General features: G+C 36.4%; 1 protein-coding gene across 15 annotated transcripts in view; it reads right to left on the bottom strand.

Moving 5' to 3' along the window:
• The window catches only part of PLEKHA7 (pleckstrin homology domain containing A7), a 167,351-nt gene that overhangs the window by 25,648 nt on the left and 118,526 nt on the right, over positions 1-23,177 (bottom strand). For 10 of the 15 annotated variants that reach the window (XM_074585831.1, XM_074585833.1, XM_074585835.1 and 7 more), the window contains 8 exons: positions 21,105-21,283; positions 18,584-19,069; positions 12,726-13,245; positions 10,591-10,677; positions 8,221-8,274; positions 1,942-2,010; positions 1,702-1,782; positions 236-385 (listed from right to left, as the gene is read on the bottom strand). In XM_074585831.1, coding sequence (XP_074441932.1) covers positions 236-385; positions 1,702-1,782; positions 1,942-2,010; positions 8,221-8,274; positions 10,591-10,677; positions 12,726-13,245; positions 18,584-19,069; positions 21,105-21,283 — 1,626 coding nt within the window. The remainder of the gene's footprint in view (positions 1-235; positions 386-1,701; positions 1,783-1,941; positions 2,011-8,220; positions 8,275-10,590; positions 10,678-12,725; positions 13,246-18,583; positions 19,070-21,104; positions 21,284-23,177) is intronic. The other 5 variants (XM_074585832.1, XM_074585843.1, XM_074585836.1 and 2 more) reach the window with 1 other exon arrangement.

The raw sequence follows: 23,177 nt of genomic DNA, 5'->3' as shown, positions 1-23,177 counted from the left end.
TAAATGAAAAATGTATAAAAAAGTTTTTTGAACTTTGGGGAAGGAGATGGAAAGAGAGCATTGAAAAGGAAAACTGGAGAGCTTGTTTAAAATTCTTTTTCTGGTTTAGTATCCTGTACCTTAACCACATCAGTTCAGAATACGACTTAACTCCCCTATCCAATGATGAATACAGTTTTACTACTGTAGCTGGTATTTTAATTATGGTTTTCTTGAAACAATGAAAACCACATACCGTTGAAACTTTGGATATTTCAGCCCGAATATGTATGAGATCCTCTTGCAAAAGCCTCTGCTGGTAAGAAATTTTTTCAGCGTGTTGTGGTTGGTCTTTGTACTGCTCCATCTGCCTGTGTAAAACCTCCAAAACAGACTCCAGCTGATCCTAACAAAGAGGATGATGGCAGTAAGCTTACAACATTTACATGGAATTTTATGGATCTACCTGCAGGAAAATAAAAGTTGTTTTTCACAGCCCCAGTCTCTCCTATAAGCCACTAAAGGTGAGGACTGGCCTCCTGTTGTGGAGACTAAGATGTAAATGTAAAAGTGCAAGAGCCTTAATTAACTATTATAGGCTTGTATTATCCCTTAAATCTTTCCATTAGGTAGCCAAAACTGTGGAAAACACAAAGGAGTAAGAGGGGAACTTTTCTATTTACAGTCTGTACAATGCCATAATTTACAGTTTTAGAAAAATTCCCTTAAGCAGTATAAAACTGTGACAGGCCTACCACAGCATGGCATTAGCTGTTTATTTAAGGATAGGTTCTCGTTCACCGCTGTAGTTAAATTAGCCACGCGAGGGATTAAAACATTGTCTAAACCACTAAGTAGGCCTGATTCATTCCATCAGTAGTAAACAACAGTCAATCATTTTGGCATGGTAGCTCTTTTGAAGGATCCAACTAGACAGTACTTTCATTTTAGAATAGATTTTTTTTTTTTAATCACCTCGATTTATTGGCAGCTATAGCTCATAGGCAGTGAAGCAAATAAAGATACATACAGGCAAGGAAAGGCAACCATTTTGTTGTTGTTTAATATTTGAACTCTGACTTGGATGAGCACAGAGGAAAGGAGGTGGTTTACAACTATAAACTTGTCACAAAAGATATTCCAGCATTTCAGTCATAACCCTCGCAACTAAGTTCACAGTACTATATATAAACCAGCACAGGTTTCTGAAATTACTACAAAATTGAATCTCTCCCCCTTCCCTCACCTCCCTCCTTTTTTTTTTTTTTTTTTAAGAAACAAACAAACAAAAAACCCCAACAAACCACCACACAAGTTACAGTGAGAGCTCAATATGGTAGCACGCTGCTACGTATGCAAACAATGTTTGCGCAGCTGGGAAGAACTGCAAATGAAACATGACTCTGCCTCACACCATAAACATATTAAGACATAAAGCAAAACTACACAGAAAAGTGTACACACCCCAATTTGTAATAAGTGACAGAAAAGTAAACACATGCGGGTTTAAAACATCCATTTTCAAAACCACGTTTTCTAAAAGTGGGCACTCAATCCTAACAGAAAAAACAATTATTCTTCTTAAGTCTATACACATGTACAAAGAAGCACACGACAATGCAAGCAGCATCTAGTAATTTGATTTTTTGTTTGTAATTCTGTATTTTATGATTAGAGGGAAGTTGTTATTTTATTTTAGAAAACCCTTTTTAATCTACTTACTTTATTTTCCTTAAGGGCTCTTATTTTGTCCTCCAAGTCCTGCAGAATTCTGTCCTGCTCACAGAAAACACTTAGCTTCACCTGAAAATGAAATCATGTAAGTATATAATGTTAGATTTTTAAAACCAAGCAGAAAAGTGTAGCAGTATATTACCCCAAAGAGCACAATAGTGTGAACGCGGGACAGCAGAAGATAACCAAAACACTGCAAGAGATTGTGAAGCGGTACTCGATACTTACATCAATATCACTTTCTGCAATCTTGACAGGTTTTGTACTTCGTTCTTTTAACGTGTCACGCCCCGTCACCTAAGAGGAATAGGTTTAAAGATCTGAGAAATTTGTTGCAAACTAAAACCTAATTATGCTTCAGCAACAAATAGAACAGTTTTGTTAAATATTCACGGTTATTAACAAAGATGAATGAAATTTTGAATACGAGTCTTTTCAAATATGACTTTAGTTTTTTAAAAAATATTATCAGAAAGGACTACGAGTTATATTAAGCTATTTAATAACTCTTACAGTAGTTTAAAATTCTGCATAAAACAGCACAACCCCACTTGCCTATGCTTACAAAGGTCCTGTTCCTGCAAAACCTAACAGTTTTAATAGTTCACCTTTAATAGCCTTCTTGAAGCCAAAGGACTTGAATGGTTCCTTTAAATGCACGATTGCATGTATAACAGCATTAATTAATGACTAAAAATACAAATTTTTGGCAACTATTTCATCCTACAAAGGATAGTCTCTTCCATAGTACAGGGTGAATTTTATTGAAGACAGACTGCTCTAAAAGTGCTATAGTGGAATTAAATGTAATTAATCTATTTTGACATATTTATAATATACAGAATTTCTCATTCCATAAACCACTGGTTTCATATTCTATTTCTGGTGAGAAGATTATCTTCTCATATAACGCAGTTTTTAAATCAGTACAGAAACTACACCATATTATACCTCCAACCTTCAAAGCAATCTTAAAATGAAGGCATGTCTATATCTGCAGAAACATGTATTATTTCCACTGTCCACATGGGACCATTTTTGTGAATAAATGAGGTTAAGAAAATGACAATATAATATAGCTCATTAATCATATGGTTTTTAAAAGCCTTAAAATCTAATGACTTAATATTACTAGATTAGAACACTTTTAAAGATTCCTTAAAGCAAATACTATCTTAGCGAAGAAACATTTGGTGTTTAGAAGTATGGTACTCATACACAGTATATTTCTATTCGTATACAAGCAAGAGTTTATGAAGAAAAATTCACCTCGATATTGTCTTTAATAATACAAGTGCAGAAGTTTTAATACAAGAGCAGAAGTTGTTGGCTTTTTTGGTGGGGTAGAAAGGGTAATTTGCTTTTTTACTGACTGGCTGGCAATCTCCAGGCTTGAAGCTACATAGTTTATTTATTAACCTAACTGGCACCTACAGGGTCATGCTAGCTTTCTTAAAGTAATCAAATTTTACTCTAAGTGTAGATAAATCTTTGATACAATCTCAATTTCTCATTTAGCATGTTATATGAAGTTAGCCATCTACACACAGTATTTTCAAATAACAAAGCAGGTTTAAGACAGAAGAATATGGTCAACGTTTATGTTTACTGTCTTTTTTTTCCTCCAGTGGCAGACTCCATTCAAAGACTTATCATGTGTTTTCATGTGGTGAAATGTTACTTGCCCACCACCAAAATCAAAAGCATTTACTGCCTCTCAAAAATTTCAATTTTCACGTATTTTAATTTTCAACAATGACGTGGTTGAATCCTTTCTTTCAAAAGTATTAACGGAATTATTTAAGTGCTAAAGCCTATATATAACAGTAACAAAAAATTAAATATAAACATAGATACTAGTATGTCAAAGTGATAATTTTGCATATTTAATTAACTGCAAGCTAAGAGAATGCCAAAGCCTTTTTCAAAGCAATGGAGTTAACATAAAAACCAGAGTCTACAGATTTGGGGGATATTTTAAAATTACATAATCAGAAGTGTAAAGAATTCATTAATTATCAAGCAGTGAACATGAAAACATAACAAAGATTTAGCATGCTTTCACATTTTCAAAATTACACATAGGAATCACTATTTGACACAATCATTTTCAAAACATGATAAAATGAAACCAAACACTGAGGTCAGCCATAATTTCGCACACAGACTTCAAAGGGCAGGGGAGGGTGGGTGGGGGGGTGTGGAAGGAAAAAAAAAAAAAGAAAGAAAGAAGGAAAGAAAAAAAAATGTACAGAAAGCTTTACTATTTACCATAAGACACCTGTAAAAGCCAGAATATGTAAACACTGACTGCTATTTTAAAAAGCAATGGGATGAGCACATTTCAGATGCAAGCAGTCTTACATGTATACTGGATAGTAACCCTTGTGCTGAGTTCTTTAGCACTTTGTATATCATGTTGATCAGAGGTCCATTATTTTCTATCTGTTTCAAACAAAAGTTCAGTAATAGCTTGTTATAGTCGTAAAAATTAAAACCCCCAAACTGTACAACTCAAAACTCCATGAGTGGCAGTAATCACATGCTCTATGTCACACCGATCCTTGAGGTTTATAGTCTATATAATTTGTCATTATGGAAGCTACAACTGGATATCTACCTGTCCTGTTATATTGCAGGTAGATTGTTCATCCAACCATAAGACTTCTTTACTTTTGCAAAACACACAACAGGATTTGCCCAATTGCAGTTTCAAGAGCGCTGGGAATTACAGCAAGATACTTTCTGTCACCTAATATGAAGTAACACTTCCACCAAGAGCTCTATATTGATAATTTGAGCAACCCAGTTAAAACCTCATGGAAAAAAAAGTTATTTCAATCACACTTACCCTTCCTCCCATAACGAATACCTGCCACGCGCTCTTTCCTTCATTATCTATGTGATACAAGCATGCACTAGCAACCTCTTTCAACTGCAGTAGAAACTAAGCAGCTTCAGATACTACAGTGCGACTGCAGAAGAGTGAAGCAGGACCACTGCTGAACCACTGAGAGGGCTCCAGGTTTGCTTCAACTGGTTGCACAATTTATACTTAGGGACACAAACCTTCCTATACTTCCTCATCCATATTTTGTATAACCTGCTTGGGAACGTTTGTAAACTATTCTGAAGGGGGGCTGCCCATCCATCCCTCCTGTAGCCTCCTTGAACTGGATTTCACAGTCACAAAAAGGGAAGCTTCCTTCACCACTTGTGTTTCACCTTATTTGCAAAGTCATCTTAGAAGCTTGTGGTGAAGATAGTTTTTCTTTCCTTTGTTCTTCCTTTTTGCTTTCCTAATACAGGGTCTATCCACGTTAGAGATAAAAAAACCCCAACTGTGAGAAGACAACTGTGGAAATCTGTTTGCAGAAGAGGCATGGTTATGCTATAGCATACAACTACACCATTTCTTTCATGCTCCACATGCCTCTAGTTCATGATTGAAAAAAAAAAAAAAAAAAGAATACAGAGTCATTGCAACAATTTTTTATTTTTTTTTTTTGAGGGGGTAGGGGGGGAGTTTATAATCTAATGGCAATATCCTTAAAGCAAAGCTCCACAAAGTATGGCATTTGAAAAGTTCAAACTTAATAATTGTTTCTCATAGCGTGAGTAGACTTTAGACTTTTTTTTTTATGTCAGAACTAGCTTGCATGCAGGAGAAAACTATTGAAATGGATTAGTATCTCTAGAGCATTTTTATTTAATTTGTACTTATGTTATGACAATACACTATAATGCTGAACAATCATCTTGGTATTAACATCAAAAATTATTTCTTAGATAATATTTTTAAACTCTTAAAGAATAAAAAATAGGCTAATATAAAAGGATAAGAGAAATGGGGGCAGAAACATGTGATTAATGACAAATTACTAAATGCTGTGTAACCACTTCCTGTAATCAGTTTCAGTACTATAGTACTAACTACTATTATGCAGTTAATTACTTAATCACTATTTCATGTTGAAAAGTTACACTTCAAAACCTCTAGGAACAGAGATCTTCAGAAGTAATGGATTTAGTGAAAAGAAAAACGTTTAACTCCACTTATAAAATCTTCAGTCCTGTTTGAAATTGTTTCATCAGAGTGGGTCTAACCCAAAGCCCAATGAAGCCAAGAGAGACCTGAATTAAAAGGCTTTCTATCTAAGCCTTCAGTGTCTTAAATGAAAGGTTCCATGTATATTAACTGTGAATTTGCCATACTCCATCGTTACCAAATCAGTAATTAATTTGCTAAGTTTCATTCAGCATTCTACTCTTCTTTCCTCATACTGCAAAATAAAGCATCTCTTCAGTAATTTATATTTAGTGGCAAAACACCAATTAAACTAACACAAAGACACCTCCTCAAATTTCCCATGGTCTCTTTAATCTCTCAGCAACCTGACCCGAGTTGTTACATTTCCAGACCACTACTGAAAGACAGTTATTAAGAAATGCCCATTTTGAAAAATTAGATCATTCTTATGGTAACATATTTGACACTTTAACTGTCAAGATTTTCAAAAAGGAACTAACACTAACATTAACGCTAATGCTGGGGGATGAAGGGATTGAGAGCAGCCCTGCTGGGAAGGACTTGGGGGTACTGGGGGATGAAAAACTGGACATGAGCTGGCAATGTGCACTCGCAGCCCAGGAAGCCAACCGTATCCTGAGCTGCATCAAAAGAAGCATGGCCAGCAGGTCAAGGGAGGTGATTCTGCCCCTCTACTCTGTTCTGGTGAGACCCCACCTGGAGTACTATGTCCAGCTCTGGAGTCCCTGTCTACTCTAGGCAACTGTGTCCAGCTTCTGGAGGTGGGTAGATGCCCCATCCCTGGAAACAGTCAAGGTCAGGTTGGACGAGGCTTTGAGCAACTTGATCTAGTTGAAGATGTCCCTGTCCACTGCAGGGGGATTGGACTAGATGACCTGTAAAGGTCCCTTCCATTCTGTGATTAACTTTCTTTTCACAGAAAGATCAGGAGCCCCCATACATTTCTCTTTCTGGCTGCTTTCGTCAGGTGCTACACAGGCTGCAGGAAGGCACAAGGGGAGCTCCTGGGAGACTACTGGCTCTTCATGTCCTGGACTGCAACAAATCAATCCAGATGTAATCCACTAAAAAGTTAAAAATCCATCCCAATATATATGAGTATATAACATTTTCGGAGGCTTAAACTGTGGCCACTCTTAACTGTGAAAATCGTTGTGTTTTATAATGGACAAAACACTGCGTTTATTAAAAATTTCTCAAATTGTAGGACTTTTAAATTGAAATTTGTCGTAAAATTCAGCCGATGGCTTGGGATATCGTTACATTTGGCAAAGCCATTAACAAACCAAGAACAAGGCCTAAAGTGAAACGTGTCCAACCAGTTTTAAATTCATATATTAATGATTACAACAGTTTATGTATTTGATCATTTAGACTATACCGCATATATTATATGATAAATATTTTATATATATATGATACTATACATATGTGTAATAGGTATTACTAATATTTTGCATTGATATATTTGGTTCTATATTCAGCCATTAAAACATCAGCTAAAATCGAAGTACACATACTAAAAGGTCCAGGGAGCTCAGTAGTTACACATACACAAAGCCCCATGGCATTGGTGAGAACTATGTACATGCAAACAATAACAGGGTGTAAAATTTCACTCCACCCTGATTTTCAGAAACACCATATAATTTATATATGGTGAGACATCCTACACACCATAGAAAATGGTAGACTGCTTTGCTAAGCAAAATGATGATACATTTTGGGTTTTTTTTTCTTCAAAACCTGTTATTAATAAGTCTAGATTTGCTTTCAAATTGCCAGCTATCAGGTGTACTAGATACAGAACTAATTTAGTTTAGACAGACGCTTTGATGCTCAATATCATATTTTTAAATTATTTTTTAAAAGGACATATCAGGTAACATTATTTAGGCAGATTATATCTATGGACGGATGGATGAATGGGTACATTTGAAATCTCTTAGCTGTAATAATATGAAAACAATGACAGGTGCTAATTAATCACCACATTTTCACAAGAAAGCAAGACATTATAAATATGGCATATTATAAAACCGAGAAAAAAGTCAGGTTAAGAAGATTTAAAGGGAAAAAGCTGGATTAAAAGAACACCCTATTTTAACTTAGAGGAGTTGACTTCACTTTGATTCTAAAGCTACAGCAGACAAACATTTTGAATCAGGTTTTTATTGATTTCACTAAACCCACATAGTATCATTCATCTGGAGTGCCAGTATCACAAGTTCTTCCTACAAAACTGAAGCAACTACATTTTCTGAGTTTGCAGCTTAATTGCATGGTCAATACTATAAAGACAGTCAATATTCTAAGCACAACAGCAATGGTAAAAGGCACAGAGCCTCCATCCCTGAACAGAAGGTGATCTGAAAACCTGCAGGTACCAACATGATACTCAAAATACCACTGGGTTTAAAAAAAAATAATGGAAGTAGACTCCTATAAAATCTTACCTTTAGATCCAAATATTCCAAATCCTTTTTCAACTGGATATAAGTGTCATCCGCCTTCAGGTAAATACATAGGGGGGAAAAAACACAATGTATTTGAATGTTTGAAACAATTTCAAAATACTTGGATTGGTTATATGTAAGAAAATGGATGAAACAGAAAACAAAATAACAGAGTAGGAAGTACATAAAGAAGCACACTTGCTCCACCAGCATTTTGCTATTTACAGCTGAAAAATGGGCAAAATATTTCCCAAGAATATTACGACCTCACGGCCACCCTCCAAACACAGATTTGAATTTTCCACCTCTAATGAGACGTGTAACTACCTGAAACAATAGATTTTCAAAAGTTATTTTTTCAAGACCGATTTCTGCTGACTGTCCCTTCAATGAAAATGCTATGGTGTTGTCCTCCAGCATAGTATGTCCCTTTGGGCGAAGAAAAGACCTGTACCTAACTGAATGGCAGATGTAACTAAAAGCCATTATGTAACAAATAATTAGAATACTTTTGATCGCATTTCATACACATTCTAAGACACGAATTTCTTTATTCAGGAAAAGTACAAAGTAAGTTTTGTGAATAAAATACTGAAAATGATCTCACTTATACGATTAGAGAATCCATTTTGCCTTTTAAGTAATAGCAATCAACTTGATCCTTATTTTTCATTGGCTCACCTGTAATTGCTATCGGCTTAATTTTACAGTTACATTCACCTAGCAGTATCTTCTTTACAGTCGCTTCAAGAAAAGCATGCACAGAAGTCATAACAAAGTTATTTCTCATTCTTTCAAGAGGCATTTGCAATACACAACAAAATAAAGCTTAGATGTTGCAAATGTGCTTTGCAATCAGCATAAATGCCCCCAGATTCCTAGAACTTTTACTAGTATTTTGATAGGATTTTATATCCTGGGTACCTTAAACTTCAGAATAAAAGAAAAACACAACTATACCTTTTCTCAAATTTTGAGCCAATGAGAATGTGTAGTTAAAGAAAAGAAAAACCCTTTATGCCATAAAATCAATACATCACTCTTGCATTTCTTTAGAGGTGTTCACTTACAATTCTTGTCTGATCAGCTTGTAAGTCTGGCTGAGGACTTGACTACAAAGTCTGCCCATTTTTTTGAGAAATCCTTGTTACTATCGCCCATCTTATTGCAATTGTTCTGTAGGTGAGGTAAGTTGGGAAATTAAACTTTTCGAAACTCAAAAAAATTCCTTTAGTTTTTGGGGCAATATAAAGCCTTCACCAATTCCACGAAGAGTTACCACATTTTATTCCCAGATGGCTCCATTTTTGAGGTAACATGAACCAAAGAACTCTTTAAGTAAATTTCTGTTTGTTCTCACATTTACAAGTTTCATCCATCAGTGCAATCAAGAGCACTGCTGATGATCCTGGATGCCCATGAGCTTTTATGAACCAACATTCACCTGCAGAACTGACACAGTTACAAGCTCATATGAACGTACAAAGTAGCTGATGCATTTCAATTTGCAGGTGACGCAGCATGTGGCACAGGGAGCCAATCCCATCATGAAAGCAGCACAAAGAAATGGTTTTGCTTTGAATGAACTTATCTAATATTTTAACCGGTATTTCTGAAGATGCAGCATTTTCAGAAATAGTATAAAAAGGAAGTATACATAACACTTTGAAACATACGCACTGCTGCCCTGTAACTTAAAACACTCATATCTTTTACAGCAAATACAGCAGCAAAGAAAAACCGCAAACGACCTGGGAATTGTAGAATACCAAAGAATGGGCAAGAAAGCACAGACTCAAGCATGGCACTAATGAAGCATTTGCAGAGTCACAAAATGTCATACGGCACAGATGAGCCAAGCAGCAGCTGACCTGATAGGTGGAATTAGTTGGCAAGTGCTGCAGTAATTGTGCGATTGTGTAATTTCGTATACTAGCCAACTTAGCCTGATGTCTCCTTAATCGAATGAGAAGCAATGTTAGCTCTTCAGGCTGCAGGTATTTAGACACATTGTAAAGAGGAAATTAGCAGTCTTCAGGGAGAGTAACTGTAATTATATTTTTCACCTCAGTGCCCAGAAAGCAGTTACTTGACATGATTAAGCAATTATTTCATTAACTTTGTGTTTGGTCAAATAAACGTAGTAAAAGTTGAATCCTGTACTAACAGACAGCTCACCCCTGTTCACGTTGCAGATAACAGCAAAATTCCTACAGGCTTTACTGGGAGCTGGTTAAAATTAAGTTCTCATTCAAGTTATTTATGTTTTAAGTAATAAAAATACAGCTACTACAGAATGAGCAGGATTTGACGACTTAACTACAATACTATGATGACACAAAAGGAAAAGTAACTGCTCTCTCAACTTACCGACTTGCCATGCAAACTGGGTGCGCTGACAGTATGTGTCATGTAGCCCATGGCAGGCATGGAGCGCCGATCAATGTGAGTTGAGCTCTGCAAGAAGCCACAGTCAGAATTGTAAGGATTGTCTCAAGCAAGAGGTATGTTGTACTTGAGGGAAAATTCAGAAGATCTGCACCTCTGCCACCGATTTTGTATTTGAATTCCTGGCTTGCTTAGATCAGGGTTACACTCGTGGGCCAGCCAGATCCTTTGATGATTAATTAAAACTTACGAATGAACAAATGCAGATTTAGCACCTGTGATGCTGGGGAGATCAGCGGATTTTAGCAGCACGAGATGCTTCAGCAGACCATGCACAGTGGCTTCCAGCAAATTTAAAAAAAAAAAAAAAATATTCATAAATTTCCCCCCCCCCACCTAATGTCTCCCAGAGAACGGCGGGTTGGATTATGCCGTCCGCCGGCGGGCTTGTACTCCATACAGTAACAACCGTGAGTGCCCTCTTGTAGCCAGGGAACACTAAGCTACTGACATGAGTGACACCTTGTGGCAATGGGTTCCATTAATACCTTTTTTTTTTTCCCCCTAAATAATCATATTTGATCTGCCCCTTTCTGCTTATAATACGAAAACCTACTGCACATCCATTCTTTCACCTTTCTCTTAATGCCAAACTTTTGTGGTTTTCTTCAAGGCAGCCTAAATGTCTCACAATTTATTTTTATTCCTGTCTCTGAATTTCACTGAATGCTGTTTTGTTCTGCCCTTTTTTTTTTTTTTGAAGTGTAACTCGATGGAATTTAATAAAGCATTCCAAGGAGGGGGGAGCATCACAGATTTCTGTAGACATATACATTTAGATGTAAAATGACGCTGTGTGCTTACATACAAAAATATAAGCGTTTTTCTCTACAGAAGTTTCACAGAAAAGTTTTACAGATGAGAAAAACTACGTTTCCCTATATTGCTAAAACCAATATGACATTAAAAGAGTTTTATTTTATGAGTAAAGTTTATGCAGCTACATTGCACAGGAAGGGAAAAAACTGCTGTGCATTCCTTCATAAGGCATGTAATGCTCCTTCCACTTACACATGGAGAAATCAATGTCTGGTATAATATAATCAGGAGTTAAAAAAATATTAATTTCCAATGCTGCACATCACTAGACTATTTCATCCTCTGACAGAATATTATAAATCTATAAATGCTGAAAGACATCCAACAGCTACATTGCATATATACTAGGAAAAAGTCTAAACTGTGCATGAAGCTGGTACGCAACCTAAAGTCATGGTCCTGAACCCACACTGGGTATTTGAATTTACAAGGTTGTTTTTCTTTGCAAATACTTTCCCCATCAGAGCCCATGGTTGAAGTCAAAGAATTAGGTGAACACAGAGGCTTTCGTTTCCACTTATTCCACTGTAAGAGCTACTAAGACAAGTAAATTCTACTTTGATTCAATCCTGAATTTCCCTAATTTCCTTAAGCAAGGACAGCCATGTGGAGTACCAAATAAGGAAACCTCTGTCACCTCTGGATATGAGGGTACAGCAGTGCCTACAAAAAAGCCACACTGAAAATCTGCAGAAGGTTAAAAGTTTCAGACCAACGCTATTTGATTTTGGTGAGCGCAATGATAATGACCCTGCAAAGGGCTTAAAAATATCAAATGCATGAAAAATTATTATGTTTTTAGCCATAACTAAAAATTTAATCAGTTGTAAGATTACCTACAATAGCAAAACATGTAGAGAAGGCAAAGCATAAGTAAAAAATCAAGGAAAAGTGCATCCTGCTGAGTTTTATATTCCTGCCTATCTAGTCTATACATTAAAATACTACAAATTGTATATTTTATACATATAAACATATGCCTTTCAGGTTTTCAATAAAAATATTACAAACCAATGTAATGTGCCACCAATTTTCCTTTCCTAACCAACAAAAATTAACAAATCTGAAATGATGAGAAAGACAAGAGTTTTAAGAGAAAATTATTAATTGCATTAACTTTTACAACCTGCACGATCTTTCACACACAAGGAAGGATGCAATGAAAATGACTAAATTAAACTATCAATGTATGACACCACATGTAGAATAATTTGAAATCAGTTATACTGTATACAAACCTTTACAGCATGATTTCGTATCTTCCTGGGTGATCCAGCAAAAGGAACGTCTACAGTCTGTCTCTCATCAGACGGTTTAACTGTAAGCCTTTCTGCAGGAGTATGTGGTCTCCTTGGGGGAAAGTTTTTTGGAGGTCCAGGTGGAGGAATATCAGATGGAGAGGGCGGAACAGATATTGATCGTGGAACATCTAATGAACTTTTTGACTTACCACGATCAATAAAGTCTGAAGAACCTACATAAAGTGGGGCAGTGGGGCTGCCATGTTTAAATTGCTGTCTCTGCTGCCACTCATAGAGCTGCCAAACAGTTCCATCTTTATTCGCTTTCCTTTCCTCCTGGGACATCTTCAAGTGGCTAACGCGGTCCTGTGCATATTTGTAGTCACTCGGCAAATTGCGGTTTGGTGGTGGTGGTGAGCTCCCTGAAGGCTGCCTGGTATTCTTTGGCAAAGTGTGATAGTTTTCAGGAAAAGGTGGATTGGGACCCTGACGTGTAAGAGTCTGATCAGAAGTGAGGCTGTAAAGGAGCAGGGGAAACAAAAGGGTAAATTTTAGCATCCATTGATGAGTGGGAATGACTGATTAAAAAAAAAAACCAACCCAAAACACTAATGACTTTAGCATAGGAGCTACCAGACGCAACATACAAGAGTCATTTAAAAAGAATTTACAGAAACATTAACAAAGTAATATTAATGAAACCTACCCTGCATAAAAAACATTACACTGTATTCATGCAAAGATGCAAATACTATAAATACGGGCTTTTAATTTAGTGTCTAACCTACTGGAAATAAACTTAAGGGACAGCAGCATGGTGTACTTAGACCAAAAAGAATGTCGAGAGGACGAAGAAAGGAATTACTGTTACATTTAATGAGCAAATCCCTAAATTAAACTATTTCTTTTCACCGAAAGCCTGATCACCACTAGGTGGTGCAGTTTACGAACAACAAATGCATGCTCATCCCAAAAAATTACCTTAAAGTGCAAGAAGAAATCTCAAAAATCACAGAATGAGTATCTCAGATAATTTTTGTTCATATGAATGAAGCAAAAAAAAAAAAAAAAAAAAAAAGTAAGAAACTGCTCAAAGTCCCCAGGTCTGTATGATTTACTTTCATCTGACCTAATGCTACTGGTTCTACTGTTTTAAGCAATGCAAGGCTTTTTACAACAAAACTCACTGACAAACTAGAATTTAAAAAAGAGGCATTAAATCCTGGCTTTAGCACTGCATCCATAATATACTCGAACTGTAGAAATGAAATCTTTTAGTAGATAGAGAATTAGAGTTGGCAAAAGCTTTGACAAAGCACGGTTAGCTCCCTCTCCTACTTTGAAATCAAAATCTTTCCGTAGCCTCATGCATAAGAGCCTGCCTGTCTAATTTCTGACTCTCCATTTAAGCATCTGGGGGAGTTTGCGCTTGCAGTCATTTGCCCATTGTTCCAGGATCTCCAAACAAAAAAAACATTCTGCTAGACTTGCTAGAGAGCAACGATACAAAATAATAAACAAAACCCCCAAAAAATCCAACGCACAAATGAAGAAACTGAGAGCACATTCGTCACTCCACTCAGTAGGCTCCACTCTCTGCACAAGAGGGACACCTGATGGTGTGGGAACTGCAGGAATTCCACATGAAAGAAAGGGCAGGATGGAAAGGAACATCTTTGTTCAGCATCCAAGAATAACAGAAGCAGGGGGAAAAGAATTGCTACCAGTAACTGCTGTTTAGTAGTTGCCTCCATCTATTTCTACTTGCAGGATTTGGCACTGTCTTGAAATATGGAAGCTCTTGAGAGGATACATAATTCCTCATGTCAGAAAGTAGAATAACTACCCTGCACTGCATGGAGGATTACAAATTTGTAATAACACAGAACCTTGATGTTACCTCGAATTTTATAACGAAGGTTAAAGCATTTAGGTAGTATGAACAAAGACAATTCAACAATCTGCATTTAGTGGTCAGGTAACCTCTTTTATTTGTGTAGCTCATTACATCATGTGTACTCTGTATGTTCTGTACTGTACTGCCAATTCTCTCCACGTGAAAATCAAAGCGGTTGGTGTGTTTTCTCTAGATAGGAATGAGAACTGAGAAAGCTTGGAGCAGATAATGCTTCAAAAGGACATCTGAGACAGGCATGCAGCTAGTGCAGATACTTTTGGTAATTTCTCTGTGTAAGAAAAGGGAAGGGGCTTGACCATTCCTACACTCCAACCTAGTGGAGCCCTCAGGAAGGCATCGGCAAACTATTGAATGTTGCAAACCATCTGCATATGGTTATTTTCCAATTGGACGCGAAAAGGTAAAGTATTGAGATGAGCAGGAATTTCTTCTGGTAGTCAATGAAGTCATCAGGGCTAGCAGCTTTAGGAACAAAAGCGAACCGAAAACAAAGACCCCATGAGTTGGGGGGGGATCATCCCATCCTTCAAGAAAAGGACGCATTAATCTGAGAGAAACTAAAAACTCTTTGGATGAAAGCAGTACTTCAAATAGCGGGGAAGTGCTGGCTTCATGCAATACTTCGGCCTGCTAGAAAAAAGAACAAAGTTGCCCGTGCATTACATTGCCCAGGGAAAGTCATATTCAAAGCTGAACTTTAAAGGCAACTACCCACACACGCACAGGTTGCAATTTCTCAGTATCTGAAGTGGGGAGAAACCTCCAGCTAAGAAGACAGGCTTTAAGCAGGTGACATCTCTACCACACAAGGTTTCAGACCCTTAAAAATCATCTGCATTATATAAAAATAAGTACCTAAGACAACATACCAACTTCTATAACAGGAAAGGAACAATGTTCTAAATAACTCAAATTAGTCCACAATGGGTTGTGGACAATTGCATTCTGAGGGATCATGAGTAAAAGTGAGCTAAAGCCGCTGTTCTTAGAATCTCCCTCTCTTGAATGATGAGGCAGAAAGAATATTAAAAGGAAAGCAGACACTGAAGGGTGAAAAAATGGTCTGATGCCATATTATATGATTATTGACCATGAAAATCATTCAGGGTCTGCAATGGGAAGCAACTGCACAGAAGATATTGTAAAGAGAGAAGATAAACGTTCAAAAGAAAACAAATACAATCATTGGAAACACTATGCCCATTCATGGGAATGCAGAGAAGCTAACAAAGACAAGTAATGTTTCTTCCTTAAGCAAATCAGGAAGGAATGGAAAGTTCTGCATAACAAGAAATGTTTAACACTGTACTTGCAAGGGAGGAAATTCCTCAATATGACTGCATTTATTAAGCTTACATTTATCAGATCTATATACATTTTTTAAGTGCAAATAAGCTGTTAGAAATAGCAGATTCTTTACAATTATGCATTCACTATGTCTATCCAGGCACTGGAATAGGATCAAAGACTAATAATTTTGGACAGCTGCTGTTTGATGGTCCTGACCTTTAATTACTTAAACCCCAAATCTCCTGAAAGTCTCCTTTCAAACCTCCTTCCAAGTCTCTAGATCTCTCTCAAAGGCTGGCACGAACCCTACCAAAGCAGGTATTCCGCTTTGCTGAGAACAGAGGGCGGTTAGATGATTACGTTGGCCATAACTGTAGTGCAGCTATCAGTTCATTGTCCAAGAGAGATGAATCTCCAAAGAGACAGCCAACATTTACTAGCTAGCAAACAGTTCTGAGTGCTTTATAAAAAGGGGAAGTAAAATATCCTATTTGAAAGAATTAAATATCCATATAAAAGGAGCAATCCCTGCAAATAATTGTACAAACAACCGCTGTATTTGCGTGAAGACTCTAGCTGAAAGGGTTCTTTCTTGTCATAATCAACTTGCTGGCATGCATTGCATCTTTATACACCTGAGCCAGGAAACAAATAAAATGTACTCATCCCATGTCCAAAAATTATAAAGGCTTCTAAATCCTCAGAGGTTCTTTATTTGTAAGATTTCAGGTGGAATAACAGTAAACATGGAGCATTAAGAAATTAAGTGGTCCACTCATACTTACTAAAATCAGAATGGAACATCAATCAAATTATCATCTTTATCTTAAATTTCTACATCCTGAAATCAAGAAGACATTTGACAACTAACGTGACACTTTTATCTATCAGTTAAGTGCACTGCAACAACCTCAGCAGGTTGAGAGAAGGTGCCATTTAAAAAAAAAAAAAAAAAAAATCAATCCATTAATCTTCGGGAAGGTAACATGCAATTTATTCTGAAGGCAGAGAATATAACAGCATTTGTCAGGGAAAGACAAAGAAAAAAAGGTCAAATGAACTAAAACAGAACACAAAGAAAGCTAAGAAGAAAATTACTATATACTTATATAAAGTTAGATTTTGGTTACATCATTGCAGTTAACTCTTGCGAAGTTTCGCTGAATACTTAACAGCTCCAGCTAAGGCAGCTGTTTTTTTCTAGAACAAATGCTGGCACTTGCAACAGCACTATCTTAACACTACCTCTGATACACACCTAAAGCTGATTTACTGCAAGGAGTAATTAGGAAGAAAACAGTACTTATTTAGCTATCAGTCAAGCCTGTTCACTGTCTGTACTTTGATGTGAAAAACATCAACAGAAGTTTTCTTAAGCACTGGCTAATTAGTTCAATAGTTTTCTATTTATTTTAGACTAATGCATCTGTGCATGTAAGAAGAACTAACATAACATGTACTTTTTTTTCATTAAAGACTTAATCTCTCGGGAAGCACTGATTGATATCCAAGCAAAAAAGATGCAAGTAAACTGACTCTAGCGGTCTAGAAGAATGTTAAATAAAATCAAAAAATACAAAAGCTTCTTTAAGGATAATTCCAAAGCTAAGAGATTAGAAGAATGGACTTCCAAACAGAATTGACAAGCCTTAAATTTCTTACTGGATCCAAAATGACAAATGTTAGCTTCAACAAGCATTAAAAAAAAAAAAATGCCCAAAATATTTTCTCCCTCCTAAAAACCACACAGTAATGTCTCCTGTTTTCTATATTATAATTATATTTTAGCAAATTTTTAAGGTACTAGTTCAGTAGGTTTCCCACATTTGAAAACTCCTCACATGCAGCATAGAGCCCAACTGTCGTGCCTGCCACTTGACAGACGATGACGTTCTGAGCGGACACATACATACAGCACTGCATTTTTTTCAACTGGTACCTAACCTGAGTGCAAACTTTGAAAGTAAAGCAATTATGACATTTTCAAATTACAGAAGCATTGCAGCATGCATTCTACCTCTTGGTACAACTTATGGCATTTTCAGTGACTGAAAAGGGAAGAGAGAATCCTGAAGACCATGGGAACATCCTAGGACCTCTTCATTAACTAAATGAATATATGGAGACCTTTCAATATGTGATGCACACACTGTGACTTTGAGTGCAGTGATCCAATATAGCGGAGCGAATGGATGTTTGGAAAGGAACAGAAAGGAGAAAAAAAAAAAAGAAAATCAACATTCTTTAAGTGGAAAACAAACGATTATCTATAATAGGTAGATAATATCTGTATTACTGAGGGCTGCACTTCACTTTCTGGCTCTTCAATTGTAGCAAATTTTAAGAAGTTTTAAGCATCCACAGAGATTAAAAACAGTAAAAAAGTAGCACTCTAATCTCACTTCTTCTATTTGCAATATAGCAACAACATTAAAGGGATTTGATTAGCCAAATCCCATATTGACTCTCCCATGAGATAAACACCTGAAAAATACCATTCTGCACTGGAGGAGAAAGTAAGTTTTGTTATATATTGTCTCTGTAAAATATAATTCGGTTTTGCACTAATCATATTACTAATACATATTTTCCTCTAATTGATGAAAACACCATTTGGCTGTCTATTTAAAGATGAGCTATTACTAACCTTTTTGTATCTCCTTTTTGGACTTTTACCCAGTGCTCCACTTGAGCCATGTTACTTTTTCTTTGAATCTGTTTATCTGGATTTGTTCTGGGAACAAACCCTCTTTTATATGAGCTGGTACCATTCTGCTCCGCTAGGCCAGCACTCATACTTAATGAACTAGGAAGCGTTCCATTCTTCTCAGCTGGCTGAGGTTGAGCTACTTGGGACCGTGGTGCATTCGTTAAGTCTGGAAATAATGAATCAGCTTCTGTTAACGCATGCTTAGCCTTTCCCTTCTTAGTTTCCAGAGTTTCCTTTCTGTGGATATAACGCTCCTCCTCCTCTTTTTCTCTTCTTATCTCTTCACGCTTATCATATCCAAGCATTTCACCTGATTTTTGATAACTTTCTTTTGCATCTGTAATCTCTGCCTTCACACACTCTTTACAGGCATCCACATGATTGACTTGGGGAACAGCTTGCTGATCCACTTTTTCAGTTTCTCTGAAAAGAAAATACATGTCAGTAATGAACACTGCGTAGCTGTGAAAAGTTAATGTGGTCTTGTTACTGTTTTAGAAAGGATATTCACAAAAGCACCTTCTCCAGGCTGTGATAAATTTGACAGAAGTGTGTTTAGATAGATATGCGCAGGAAAACTCAGTTGTTATCCCAGTTCGACAAAAGTTACCTTTACGGTGCTATCAAGGAAGCAGAAATCATTTATGCGCATCTGTAAAAATAACTAAAAGTAATAATATTGTATGAAAGAAGTATTCTACTTGTGTAATATTAAGTACAAACAACTGTAAAAAAGAAAGTCTTCCTACCCTGGGAAACAGTGAAAGCCAAAAAACTAAACTCAAACTGCCAACTACTCATTTCAAAGTCAAAAAAGTCTTTCATATCTTTGTAGATGCCTTAGGGCCTAGTCATTGCTGGCCAAGAGGACAGAACAATATCTACATTTGAGTCACTACTATCATTGTCCAGGGAATTTCTAACCTGGGGGCTATTCCTGCAAAAAAATTAAAAATAAAAAATCTCCATTTTTCCTAATTCATCCTGCAATGCACAATAGTTTACTCATTTACCTTATTGTTTAAATATTTCAAAAACTCCATACCAGAAATCTTCATATTAAACTTACAACATACTATAAAATGTCTAAGGATCCTAGAAGTTTTATATTGCTTTTGACACATAACATGCTTCATTTGCAATTTTCTTCATCTCCTTATATGAGCTTCTTGACAACATTTTTTTCTCTTACAATTCAATGGAGTATCATTGATCTCGGAGTAGCACCTCATCTTCTCTGAAACTAAGTTCAGCTTCTTTAAAGCTTTATGGAAGGTGAATTCTCAGTAAATGCCATGAAACAATTGCTTTCACTTCAACCTACTTAATATCTCAAAACACATAGTGTACTAGGAGGAAGGACGCTGGATCAATACTTCTAACACGCCAAACTTCCCATTTTCCTTTCAATTATTTCTATCCTTATATAGAAAAAACAGTTAATAGGTTACACACTATTTGAAATTTAAATTAAATCCAGAAAGCTCAACACAAAATTGTATAGGATGCAAAGCTCTGGAAGAAATCTTGTTCTTTGCTTACATTTGATTTGCCAAAAGCAAGCAGTAGCAAGCAACTGCACCATGACATTTTAATCCTCACAGCCCCAAGGGTTAAAAGCAGGGCTGTCTCACAGTACAGAGTATTCTTTCACAAAGAGTTGTAGGGAAAGAGTTACATTCCCAAAGTCAAAACATCAAGAAGGCTATACCAATTTTAAGAACAGGGAAAAACTGGAAGCACGTGAAGGCGCAGCTGAATTTGTCTGCCTCTAGCAATGATTAAGAACAATGGGACAAAAGACATTCTCCTTTTGTCACAGTGCTTTTTTTCTACACTGAGAAACACATAAAAAGCTCTTACAAATACTAAAGGTCAGCAAAGTAAGTAAAAAAATAAGCAGTTAATACCTGCATAAATTAGTTTACATCTGTAACCCTATGCAGTTACGATTTACCTATCTTTAACATTCTTTTCCCTCTTAACAGCATTTTAATCCTAGTTCTAAACACTCATTTGAAACAACTCATTACTCTTCTGCCTTTTCCCTTTTACCTATCTCTCCTTGGGGCTGAAGACTGGTTGTTGCAGGTGTATGAATTTGGTCACAAAAACTGTAACTTTTTAACTGAAATTCCCTAAAAAATTATATATACACAGAAATTAATCCATGCCATTAGATGTGGACACACAATTTGTGTATAGACACAAATACTGAACACCAGGTTTTCTTAATTAATGTTAGTTAACTGATTTGCAACAGAATGTAAATTCAAAAGAATTATTTCTTTAAAATAGGAATCAGTTTCGTGTACACATTTGCAAATATCACTTCCAGAAATCACCACCAATCTGATTTTTTTTTAATATCTATATATATATACACACATACATATATATAGATACATAAAATATTAAATAAAATTTTTAAAGCTAACAGTTTGTGTACTGAACTTGCCTCTTCAGTGAAGAGCGTGTTTGCATAAGAGCAGCTTGATTCATAGCCCGGATCCAGCCATTCATATCCTCTTGGGTATCTGCACTGAAGTAGTATGTCCGCATCCCTGAATGCTCTGCCTGAGAGCCAATAACAGAATTCTTATTATAAATATATGCCCGCATACCTGTATGAACTGCCTGCAAAAAAAAAAAAAAAGGAAGAAAAGAAATAAGTCAGACAGCCCTTTCCTTTTTTTTCCCCCCCAGAAAATTTACCATAACATTTGCTGCTATCTTTAAATAACTTTCCAGGTTCTTTGACTTTTTCTTGAATTTTGGATAAAATTATTACACTGCCACAATGGGCTGCAGCGCAGCAAACTCAAATAGCACTCTCTGATTTTTACTGAAATTCCTCTACCTCTTTCTTGCACCGTTAATCTAAAAGTGCAGCACTTCTGTTTTTCCTAGTAGGAAATTTCAGCTTTTCATTTTCTCTTAAGGGATACATTTCGTTTGCCATAAATACCATACAAAATAAATTAAAGAAATTCTCACTGAGACACGCGTAAGCAAACGAATTTTCCCAGCTCATTTAATAAAGCAATTTATTCAGACAAAACATAGACAAAAATCTTACAATTCAAGCAATTAAACTGCTTACTTCAGTGATTATAATGCATGTTAAGATCTTTTGGTTAAAGCATGCACTTGAACCTCTGTATTAGCTAAAAAATCACAAGACTTTCTGATAAAGTTAGTAATACAGATGAAATTACCATAGCACATAAAATATTGACAAGTATCTCTGCACACCCAAATACTCCATGAAATTCCACTGCAAATTGGAGGTATTTGGGAATTCCTCTGTAAATATATTCAATATTCAAATGTTTTCAATATGGAATGCCTTTGTAACTCTGGGCTAGTTGAGTATAATCAACTCTCATCCACATTTGTATAAGCAATAGTATAGCTACTGCTAAGTCGTAACAGTCCTGAAACACTTGACTATATTTCCTCAAAGTTACTTTACAGATGTGTTTCAGATTAGTAAGGAAAGATTCATTTCCTTACTTTCCTAAAAACTGAAGGCGGTATACTTGGCTTGAAAGCCTCTTGTAATGATATTAAAACAAAAATTAATATTTTTAACTGCTTTTTATAAAACTAAGCCTGCTATCACACACGAAAGCTAGTAGCATGAAACATTGCTGAGACAGGGGTTTTTTAAAAGGAAAAAAAAATATCTCAACTTTTTAATTTGGCTACATCTTCTTTTAAAGGTTAAACATATTTCATAAATCTTCCCTGAATGACTGGTCTTTTTATTTTGATGAAATCCCCTCCCCCTCATTATTCCAAATTAAAACAAAACAAAAAACTCTCTACAGATGGCTTCAGAAACACAGCCATAGTTTTGACAAAACCCAGGACATGTAATCGGGTGCAGCCCTCCCTAAATGTTGTAATTTTAGTTGGTTAGCCTGAATTTCCCAAATTACCATAATCTCAGAGACTCGTATCAACAACTACGAAGAGCAAAATATTTGCTTGCTAAATTTCCCTCCCTTTCTATTGGAGCTTGTTCTTATAAACACGTGAAGCGTGGCCTTTCCCTTCTGCGCCTCAAGCGTGGAAGCCTCAGTTTGTTTTGCAAACTGTGGTCACAGAGCCTCCACAGGGGTCGGTCCCCGGCCTGCCATCACACCCATGGTGGAAAGGATGAGTCTGCAGCACAACAGCCAGCTAGAAAAAGGAGGAGGAGAAGGATGAGGAGGAAAGTGTGACATAGAGACGTTCAAGACCATCTCTTCTAGAAAGAGTCTCTGCTTCCCAACAGCATCGGCCGATAAGGGAATACAAGGAGGTTTCTCCCTCCCCACTATTAGCTGCCTACGTTACCACAGGAAAACAGGACATACATACGTGACACAGTACCTCTGATCAATTGGGTATTTAGGAATCAAAGGATTTTTTTCCATGTTTGCCTGGCTGAGTTCTTTGGGTTTGAGTTTTCTTTGCCATTACTGGGGTCTTTCTGAGTTTTTTTGCCATATTGAAACTGTTACAATTGCTCAAAACAAATATG

This window comes from Larus michahellis, chromosome 4 (assembly GCF_964199755.1).
Source record: "Larus michahellis chromosome 4, bLarMic1.1, whole genome shotgun sequence".
In the NCBI taxonomy this organism is placed as follows: domain Eukaryota; kingdom Metazoa; phylum Chordata; class Aves; order Charadriiformes; family Laridae; genus Larus; species Larus michahellis.
The sequence above is the reverse complement of the archived record's forward strand: the minus strand, read 5'-3'. Positions and strand labels throughout refer to the sequence as shown.